Source organism: Lethenteron reissneri, chromosome 17 (genome assembly GCF_015708825.2).
Source record: "Lethenteron reissneri isolate LAM-NWPU_2019-01 chromosome 17, ASM1570882v1, whole genome shotgun sequence".
NCBI classification, from domain to species: Eukaryota; Metazoa; Chordata; class Hyperoartia; order Petromyzontiformes; family Petromyzontidae; genus Lethenteron; species Lethenteron reissneri.
The window spans coordinates 5,839,245-5,849,857 of NC_083795.1; the positions used below are offsets into that span (position 1 = coordinate 5,839,245).

The 10,613-nt window shown below is 47.1% G+C and overlaps 1 protein-coding gene across 1 annotated transcript; it reads right to left on the minus strand.

Moving 5' to 3' along the window:
* Nucleotides 1-392: 392 nt before the first annotated feature.
* LOC133343378 (zona pellucida sperm-binding protein 4-like) lies at nucleotides 393-10,613 on the minus strand. The gene is given in 15 exon segments (XM_061552952.1): nucleotides 393-688; nucleotides 690-721; nucleotides 1,695-1,808; nucleotides 2,308-2,389; nucleotides 3,876-4,023; nucleotides 4,593-4,776; nucleotides 5,135-5,265; nucleotides 5,406-5,503; nucleotides 6,542-6,717; nucleotides 6,846-7,001; nucleotides 7,594-7,714; nucleotides 7,893-8,017; nucleotides 9,050-9,136; nucleotides 9,866-9,945; nucleotides 10,468-10,613. Coding segments are annotated over 15 exon segments (1,707 nt in total). The 5' UTR covers nucleotides 10,518-10,613; the 3' UTR covers nucleotides 393-565.

Below are 10,613 nucleotides of genomic sequence, written 5' to 3' on the forward strand. Positions count from 1 at the left end.
ACCAGCTGCGTGTGGAACTTTCCGCACACAGTACATCGCCAACCGCGCTAACCGAGGGAGGTGCGCGATTTCATTCCAAACGCGACTTTGGAATCTGAGAAATTCCAAGCACGCCTCCGTCATTTTGGCATCCACCAGTTGACCAAATGTGCACTGCACCGGTCACCACATTGCCTCGGAAATTTACGTCTAAAGCTCCTGTAAAATGTGCACCCCTTGCACAACCATTTCTGGGGACGAACGGTGACGGCACACAAAAAACATTTCACACCTGAGCAGATGCCACTACTTTTATTTCAAGGATTGCGTTGTTGCACAACCGGCGTCACACTCAACGGACGTCACTCACTTCCACCGGATGGCTGCTCGGACCGTCTGGGGGGGGGGGGGGGTCGAGCAGTCCCAGTAAATCCGTCACCTTTGACACCAAACTTGAGAATCGCAAGTCTTCAACCTAACGTCAAAATGGACTTGTTCAACCGAAGTAAAACGTAACGCCACCAAAATGTGCAAGAAGCGAGCGAGTCGCGTTGCTATTGAACGCCGGTTTTGGCTCGCGGGGTTCTCAAGAGCCGAGGGCAACGAACTCGGGCGAGGCTTTGTCAACGACGCGCTGCTGCTGGCGGCGGCAGAAGACGGCGATGACCAGGGTGATGATCAGGGCCACAAGCAGGCTCACTCCGGACAAGCGTCAGCACCATCACCTTGATCGCGTCATCACCTGTGCAGTGGGACAGACGCGTTGAGAGAGAGAGAGAGCGCGCAGATAGGTGGCCGATTAGGGCAAGCATTTTTAAACCACCTTCAGATCTGCCCGCAAAACAGCATGGTTCTTATTTCGCAATGGAAGCTGCGTTTCAATGTGTCTGTACAAGATCGGTTAAATGAGTAAAGAGTAAACGCCTGAAATCTTGACTTAAAGCTTTCGTGTCTGTAGAAATTTATATTATTTAGGTCGTTCGGTAAAGTCATTAACATTGGGTGCTGACATTTGGGCTACGCCCATTTCAAACCTTTATAAACAAACAGTCGTCTTGAGAATATAACCCTCCTTTTCCTGATGATGACCACTTGTGTTGCGATCGAAACGTCGTAGTTTTGTTATTTTCTTTGAACCTTCGTGCCTTTACCGAAAGACCCAAAGAATATAAATAGTAAACGCCTGCTTTAAAAAGGGTCAATCCCACTCCAAGACCAGGACATTTAAGTCTCATTAAAAATTGGCCATTATAACACATTCTGCCATATCACACCACTACTGCTCCTTATTGGAAATGCTCTCAAGCTGTTGCTTATTTAGTCGTCATAAAATGTTCATGCCGTTGACAAATCACCCCTGCCACACCAACGCATTTAACATTCACAAATGCAAGGTATAGAAAGGGCACACCAAGAGGTTATAGGTGGCCAGGTTGCCCAGCTGACTGGCGCTAGACATGCATTGCATAGTCTCAGGAACACTGGGATATGGACCGTTAACTAATAACAAAAGTGTTGCATTTACAGATAAATGGGTTTTCTACGTTTAGTTGTGGGTAAACACCAACCTTTCGTACTTTTGAGATTTTCTATACCAAAGGATTTTTGCAATCGATCTCACATCTTGATTTAAGAGATGTTTTGCCACAATGGATTCTTCACGTGGTTATTACAAATGCATTATTATGGATAAACAACCAACTATGCTTGCTTACCGTCCATAACGTCACTCGATAGAAATCCCCACTCTTCATTCTCCTCGGGTACCAAAATTATGACAGGTCCTTGTACAGTCACGAGGGACAAAGATTCCGCATCAGCAGGCGTTCCTGTAGGAGAAAACGCACCGGCGAGGAGCCATCCGTCATTTAGGCAAACAATGTTCACGAACAGTAAAAACCCACCCCCCCCCCCCCCTGAAGGGATCTCTAAAGTAGTTCTGCAATACCCACTTTATGGCCATGAACCCACATGGGGTTTTACTGCCAAGAAAGCTCCGAATAGACTCGTTACAGACAGATGTCATGGAGGCAGTCTTGATATTTGGGGTAAAATTGGTTAAAAGCAAAACAACCCAAAAACACAGCTCTCATATGAACCACTTCTAAAGGTCAAGAGCATCAATACGTGAATACAATGACGCCGCCAATGCTACTTGCGATTGATCATAGCTTTGTTGGGCTCTGCATATATATACACACACTAAATTTCACAGCGCGTTAGCCTGGGACGCGTAACGCATCCAATTTTGCTTAGATATGCGCCACTTAAAAAAACCCGAGAACCGCCGAGCAGGCGAAAACCGGGCAGGAACGCAAAGGACCTTACGCTTAAATCTCGAGACGGGGCATGGCGGCACGCAGGAGACGTCGTCCCCTTGGCACACGTAGGCGCTGCAGTGGAAGTAGAGCTGAGAAGACAAACCTGGCTGTTTAATTTGTTTTTTACACAAATACTGATTACTTATTTACATTACTTTGTCAATCCACCTATTGGATGAAGGGCCACTTCAGTCAAGTCATTGGGGTTGGACCAAACTTAATTTGGAGCTTTCGTGACTGCAGGAATTACTCTTTGGGTCTTTCGGTAAAGTCACGTATAAAGATAAAATAATAAATTAAATACTAGTTGGACCATACTGCCACCAAAACCTCAGGTCATTGGGTTTGTAGTAGTGTGCAAATCCCTGTGCTGCAATTTCACACGTTAAATTGTATTACATTTAAAGGTCAGTGGACAGGCAGTGTTTGGACACGTTAAGACCACACGGAAACCCAAAAAAGCGTCAATTACTCTGCAGAGAATGCGTTCCAGGCTCACACATTTTAAGCGGTTCATAAGAATACTCTAAGCGATTAATGTGCATGTTGCTATAGCATTCAAGGAGGCACACTTTAACAACCATCCAGAGTTTGTGCTAGAGCAGTGCACCGATTAAGACTCCAGAGATTCATCTTGCGTAGCAAGAAAATGTTAACTCACTCCTCGCCTGTACGCATGAGGGTCATGGGTTCACTTTGCCATCCTCACGGCTGTATGTTTGGAGTTTTCATGTTATCCCCGTGGCAGCGTGGATTTTTCTTTAGGTCCTCCAGTTTCCTCCCTCTCCAATTACAAACATACATTGAGTATTTGTCTACTATAAATGTGCACGTGATAAGCCACTTCGTTGAGCCATCATTTCGCAGCCAGGTCACTGAACCATACCTGATAATTTTAAAAAAGTAGGCTTTTACCCTTTAAACTGGTACAAAACTGACACCTTTATACAAGGCATCATGTTTGCAATAACCACAACACAAGTAGTCAAAATGCAAACAAAAAGAAACAACTCTGACGATGACAATGATATGCACTGTCCTTGAAGTTGATTGGTCCACACCCGAGACAGCTTTCTTTAGAGCCTAGTCTCCATTGGTGTTGGACCAGATGTACCAGTTTAAAAGGTAAAAACCTACTATATTTTGGCACTGGTAAAGGAGGTCTCATAGTGTAAATGCTTACCCCGAGCTCGCAATACTCTGATAGTGCACTGTTTGAGTTGTACGCCTTTTGGTGTCATCTGGTCCAACGCCAATGGAGACTAGGCTCTAAAGAAAGCTGTCTCGGGTGTGGACCAATCCACTTCAAGGACAGTGCATATCATTATCATCAGAGTTGTTTCTTTTTGTTTGCATTTTGACTACTTGTGTTGTGGTTATTGAAAACATGATGCCTTGAATAAAGGTGTCAGTTTTGTACCAGTTTAAAGGGTAAAAACCTACTACTATATTTTGCCACTGGTAAAGGAGGTCTCAGTGAATTTAAAAATAGTTAATCGATTTGGTAAACCGCCATGTCGGCAATGCAGAATAGGTATCGGCGAGGAATTAATCCTCGATTTCGGCGCGCTTCACCTGTCCGTTGGGCAAGACGGTGCCGCCCGGCGTCATGAAAACGAACGTCTTCACCTCGAAGCGCTTGTAGTGCGTGCCAAGGGGCGTGCTGGGGAACTCCGCCATGGGGTGCAGCACCGTCAGGTAGTTGTCATCTGTGAAAGGGCAGCTGCACAGATTGTTTTTCAGAATTAGGTGAAAACCAGCCGTATCGTAATACTTCACTGAAGGAGTTAAATACTAGTGCATAGTCATGGCATTATCCCCCAGCCTGTGGCTCTTCTCTCACCTCCACCGTGGCTCTTAAGTTGACTCATTATCTCAGCACTAGACTTCTATGCTACCCTTAATGTTGACTGCCCTCCATTTCTATCGTCAATGCTCTTCTGAAGGCTCAAATTACCCCACATCCTCTCAACCCCCCTTGCGTCTATTTTTATGTTCAATTCTCTGCGAGTGTCGTTTCCTTGCCATCCTGCAGCACAAAGTGATGACGCCACCTTCAGATTTCATCTCGGAAAAACGTATAAACCACCTTCCCGTCCCACGTTGCACTTTAGTATTAGCTCGATTGTTAAAAAGCACTAGCTTCCGAAATTGCCATCCAAGTTTCACATACAAACACGTTTACATTAAGGTTGAAGCATCAGTGAATCTTCACTGCTAATTAGTAAAAAAAAAACACTTGTATTTCACCACACGTGCACAACTTTGTACGTAATTAGTGCGCTGCCTCACTGGTTGTCCAGCACCCTCCACTGGACGCTGTTGAGGGGGTCAGGTGTCGGTGTGGCCCAGCAGTCCTGCAGCACCAGCACGAGGCTCGGGTCCGGGTGGTCCAGGAGCCGAACCTCCAGGAAGATGGGGTCCCTCAAGAACTTCACGACCGGGAACTGCGAGTAGTAGTCCAGGTAATCTCCGTCTGGGAGAGTGACACGGTCACTTTTATGAATGGTTACAAGCGTTACAAAGCAGACCCGGGTGGCGACTCCTTGCTCTAGTTATGCGAAGCGACACATTCCACCGTGGGTGATGTGCACAGTTGATTAGTTGATGTGTAGTTTATTAGTCATAGCCCACGCGGAGCATTACTGAAAATTGACACGTAGATCAGTGGAATCACACAATTGTGTCACTACACTTTAATTAAGAGGAATGGTATAGCGTTAGCCATACAGCAGTTCCAAACTAAATGATGCACGAGTGGTTCTATCCTACCTAGTGGAGCTGCCTAAAAACTAAATTATCGGTGGGTCAGTCAGTCGGTGCACCGTTCGTACCAGTGGCCACTCGAATTTCTATGAATAGGGGTCCCTCGGCAGTGGCCGGTGGCTGAGGGGGGAGGGTGTTGACCTCCACGCCGATCATCTCCACGTCGCTCATCCCTGGGAATCTGCACTGCAGAAGCAGCCTGTAAGGGAGGAGGAGAGAGAGAGAGATGCCGTAACGTACTCTCGGTCAAATTTTACAGGTCAAACGGAGGGGAGAAAATCATCAGATTGCACATTGGACTGGTGGGCCGTGCAGCCACTCGTCTTGTCGGGAGGTTACTCGTAAGTTGAAGATCTCGTGATGGAAACATCCCCATCGGTGCAGAGCTCTCTGTCAGCGATCAGCATCACTTCGTAGATGAGATCCTCGCCGTCCCACTGCAGCAGGACAGGACAAGGGTCAACATGAAGCTAATATCTGGTAACATACAGAATACGTATTTCTAGACGCTTGAACACATTGTTCATCTTTCTGTATTTTTTTCGGTCGTTATTTTTCAATAATTTAAATGGTTCCAAGTTGTTCGACGAGCATTATTATGCAAGGAATAAAATGCCTATTGGCAGGTCTTAATAGCAGCGCATCAGAGTTGGAAAGGCTGCAAGATGAGGTCAAATGCTTAACGTCTTATGGTCAAACAAACCAATTTTCCAAAGAAACTGAATTAGGTTTTGTATAACACAATTCAGTAATTCCTGGAAAATACTTCAATATTATCACCAATTTCAAATGGTCCGTTTAATACATTATGTACCTAGTTCTACGTATTAGTCCATTTACACAACCGTCACCAACTCAAAAAAAAGTTCTCTTGCAGCTAGGCAAGTCGAGTAGCCCAGCCTGTAAGGAGCTTGAATCGTCAAGACTTGAGGTTTAAACTGATGGTTTCCAGAATCACTGGTACACACGTTTTAAAACAATGTTACCCGGAAATGCCTGCAAGTCCACTTTTTTAAAGTTGTGTTATACAACCAGTCACGCAACTCAGTTGTCAATGCAAGACTAAGATTGTTCTTTAAAGGATAACCGATGCCAAATCATGCGTGCACCTTTGGAGTAGTGATGTCATGGATACAAGCCATGAACAACCCATGCCGAACACTTCCAGTGCATCATCCCTCCCCCTCACCAACGATGGTCAAACTTTAATTAAGTTTTCGATCTACTCAACCTACCGCGACAAAAGCAGACTTCTTGTTCAATGAGATGTGCGAGTCAAGCTTATTTTCCCTCCCCATTAAGAGCAAGGGGGCTTTCCTGAGACTGTAGAACTTCTTTCACACCGTATATAGCCAATCGAGGTGCGAGGGAGGAAGAAACTAAAAAACACAAAAATTAGTTCTACAGAAGTTAGTTTGAACCAACTCCGCGCACTTTGGGGGAGGGCATCAGCCTTGCCAAGTCGCACAACAAACCTGCGAGCTCGTCCCACAGGAGGCCAATGGAAAGTCGAAGACGACATATTCGTCCGACGCCACCACGGGACGGCACTCGGGCAGATCGAGGCCGAGGCGGAGGGTGCTCAGGTTGAGGGCCGGCGAGGTGATGTCTCGTGGCACCGGGATGACAAAGCGGCCGTCTGTGGTGCAAACTGAGCCACGATGCCGCACGCGTCCGTCGTTACCGGTTTGTGGAGGAAATTTGGACCTGGGATTATTAGTTTACAAAAAAATTGAATAGACCCAATTGTTTGTGGTAGGGCAGGGAGCACACACACACCTGGGTTGCCGTAGAAGCACGTCTGCTGGGCTGCATCGTAGCAGCAGCGCCGCTCCCTACAAGATGCATCGCTCGGAATTTGAGAGCCAGATCCACACGGGATGCGGCGAGTGGAGGCGTCGCAGGACGGCGACGGAGGCGCTTGCCACGGAAGTTCTGCAGAGGACAGTCCGGTCAAGCGTTGCGTTCCATCCTTCAATTAGCACCGTTGGCTATTTGCTGCATTAAAGTTCAACATGCATACACGGACAAGTACAGGGCCCAGTGGCGTTTTGCTAAAAAGGCCTAATAATAGTTCAGCATTTCTACGTCCATTGACAAGCAGTGACCGTATGGTCAAGTAGCCCCCCCCCCCCCTTCACCAAGTGGTGGCATGGAGGGCCTCCTTACAATACTGGAAATGTGAAAAGAGCTTCATAGCTCATCGGATTTATACAGGATAAAACACTTTTTATTCAGTATTGGATTGACAAAAAGCTAGAAACTGATTGATGTACAACAGATGTGAATAAATTGGCTTCTAGAATTGAGCAAGGTTTTTATAACTTTGTAGTCAAACATTATGCACTGGATGATATAAGAGTGTTTTGTTAGACTTTTGATTTTAAATGTATTTTCTTTTACCAAACTAGTAAAATTCGCATGGAGCTCGTGAACACATCAACCACTTCCGAAAGAGACCAAAGCCCGGAATAACCTCACCAACCAAAAAAGCCAAAAAGAGCAAGCACAAACACCACACTTATACCTTGGTTCTGACCACCAATCGACCTCAAGCTAATGGGGCACTCGATGGCGAATCTCAAGGCGCGTTGCTTCTGCCCACGCACCACCTTCTCCACCTCCACGTTCATGACTCGTTTGTCATTCTGCAGGAAGAGATCGGAACGGATGGGGTGGGCGAGGTGGGGGGGGGGGGGGGTCACGTCATCACGGCAACACTGGCAAGCTCGCCACGATAGAAGAGCAGCTTCGTTATCCCCCAAAGCCACGACCTCCACTTTCTCGAAGCTGAAATCAATCACTCAGAACCTCAACGATACTCACGTCGATGTAGACGCGGCATCCCCCGTTTGGCGCTACGAAATGCAGACCGTTGGCATCTCTGGTGATCTCGTATCCGCAGCCCTCTGCTTTCAGAGTCTCGGCATACTCGGCCGTGTTTTGTTTATCTGGGGAAAACACGATTCACGATAATAAAAAGATCACAATGTTCACCCCCCTTTGTTTAGTTCTCTGCTGGACGAAGGCCTCTCCACTCCGTATCATGGAGGTTCGTTTTGCGATACAAATTACAGCACAAGTTCTGATATACGAATTCCACATTCGATGTTTATCCTGGGATGGAAACCAAATTCTGGTCCCGAGGTTCAGAGCGCAGTGCGTTCAGCACAGCCCACCCACTCTGCCTAAGGTCCGAAGCGGCACAAATGGTGTAAAAACGGATCTACCTAAATGTCGGCCTCCTATTCTATTTTCTGTATTTATATATGGCTAGTTTTTAAACGGCAAAAAATGTACCCGTAAAAACAAAGTTTTTCACTATAAATCCTTGATATGCGTGGCGGCTAGAGTCCTCTCGTCCTCTGGCTTGAGATGGCTGCCACCTATGGGTCAGATGATTGCCTGCCACCATTAAGCAATTGGTAATTAAATATTATTTTTTTTCTTAAGTGTAAAATTTTGGAAAAAAATTCACGAAAATAAATTGTCACGCACGAGTCTGTGTGCAAAATGTCAGCTCGATTGGATCACGGAAATTGGGTTAAACGACCGAAAGATTTGCACGGTCGTAAGCAAGCAAGCAAACTTAATATAGAGGATTTAAAAATTGTAATGAGACCCTTAACCCGATAAAAAACGTAAACAGCGGAAGCTCCAACACGTCTTTTTGGGTTGTGACCGCGTCTATGTCAGAGTTCACCTCCACTTGGCTGGAGAATTTGGGTGCCTGAAAAAAAATAGCAGCTACCACCACCAGCACGAAGCAAAAAGCGTCGGCTATCATCTTGGAGAACCCACGAACAAGCACATCAGGTTGGTTGTGCATCATTTGAGCATATTGGCACAAAACAGAGGCAAGTCAAAACAAATAACGAAATGTGCAATGGACACGTACGGGATATCTGCGCGCGGGGGGGGGGGGGGGGGTCATCGATGCAGGGATTTTCTTCCAACGATTAACAACAACGCAGGACTCGTACCCAGGATTCGAATGTAGTAGACGGTGGAGCGCGCGTCCTCCTTCACAAGGAAGCCCACGGTCGACGGCTGGCATTGTGTGTAGAGATCTGCACGGGGAGGGCCGGGGTGGGTGCGGGGACCCAGCGACACGCGCGTAGAGACATCGTTTGAAGTGCCAATGCGTAAGAGTTGTTTTGCGTGCACGCACGTTTCATTTCAACTTTGAGCATCACCTAACGACCACGAAAGAGCAGAGTTAAGATACTGGGTTTTCTCTCTTTCATCGAGATGAGAGCAGAATCGTTTCAGCTCACTGGCCTTTGTCAGGAAAGCTACCGTTGCCCGAAATCGCGGCTAGATACGTTTTTAAAGTAAAGCTCATGGAAATATTTCAGGTTCATTAGAAAGCAATGCGATGCGTTTTGGTTTACCTTGCCAAATCATTTAAATTGCGTTACCCGTATTAAGTCACGAGTCAAACGACCAGCGGAGAGAGATATCACATAACTCGGGGCGCTATATTAAGTCCCATACACTAGGGAGGCAGTTTCGCTCACTAAACGCTGAAGAAATCTCCACGTGACAAACTCTCGTCTAAATTGGAATTCATCATATCAAGTCAAATCCAAAAATTAGTAGGGTGGCTTCTCTATGCGGTCAACGGTGACCGGGCCGAGGCCACCAAAGGCACCACGCCGTTCAAAAGCCAGAACGGAACCCCGGGCACCCAGACCCCGCTCCCCTCCCTCAACGAGCCATGCGGCCCCGTCTGCGCGGATGGTAATTTTTACAAAGAACGAGCACATGTGGTGGGGGTGGGGGGTGTGTTTACGCACTGCTCGGAGTGTCGTGCGACTCGATGGCGTTCTTCCACGCACGATCAATCTGGGCCAGCGCCGAGTGAGCCACCAAGACGCTAAGGCGGGAGGGCAAGCACAGAGACGGCATGACACAGCGAGTCAAGTTCGGCATAGGGTCCTAGCGACAGGTCGACAGCAGCGCCTTGGCACCAACGTGGAGGCACTGGAAGGACACCGAAACGTAAACAAAAAGAAGAACCCTGGTCGCAAATACAGAAACATAATTTAAAATATCCTGGGAGAAATCCGACGAGCCATGAAGCGCGTTTCACACAGATGTCGAGGCGCACGCATGGTGGCAAGGGCTACACGTGGCTGCCTGTTTTGCCTTCGTTAAAGTCGGTCAATTGGTTTTTTACCCTTTTTTCTGGCAACAAAACCGACACCTTTTTTTACAAAGCGTCATGTTTGCATAAACCACAATACCTGCAGTCGTAATGCAAACAAAAAACACAACTCTGGTAATATATGCACGGTCCTTGAAGTTGACGAGGTTCCAATTGTGTTCGTTAAAGTCGTTTAATCACAACCGGGCGGGGTGTGCGGGTGTCACAGCAAGGCGTGATTACGCGCGTTACCTGAACACTAAAAACCGAAGCGCCGCAGATTCTCGAGACAAAGGTGCCATGGCCACACGACCATTCCTCCAGCGAAAGGAGCCTCCCACAACCGCGTCTCTTAAATAAACGGCGTGGGTTCGGCGCCGCGCCTTGTCGCCGCCCAG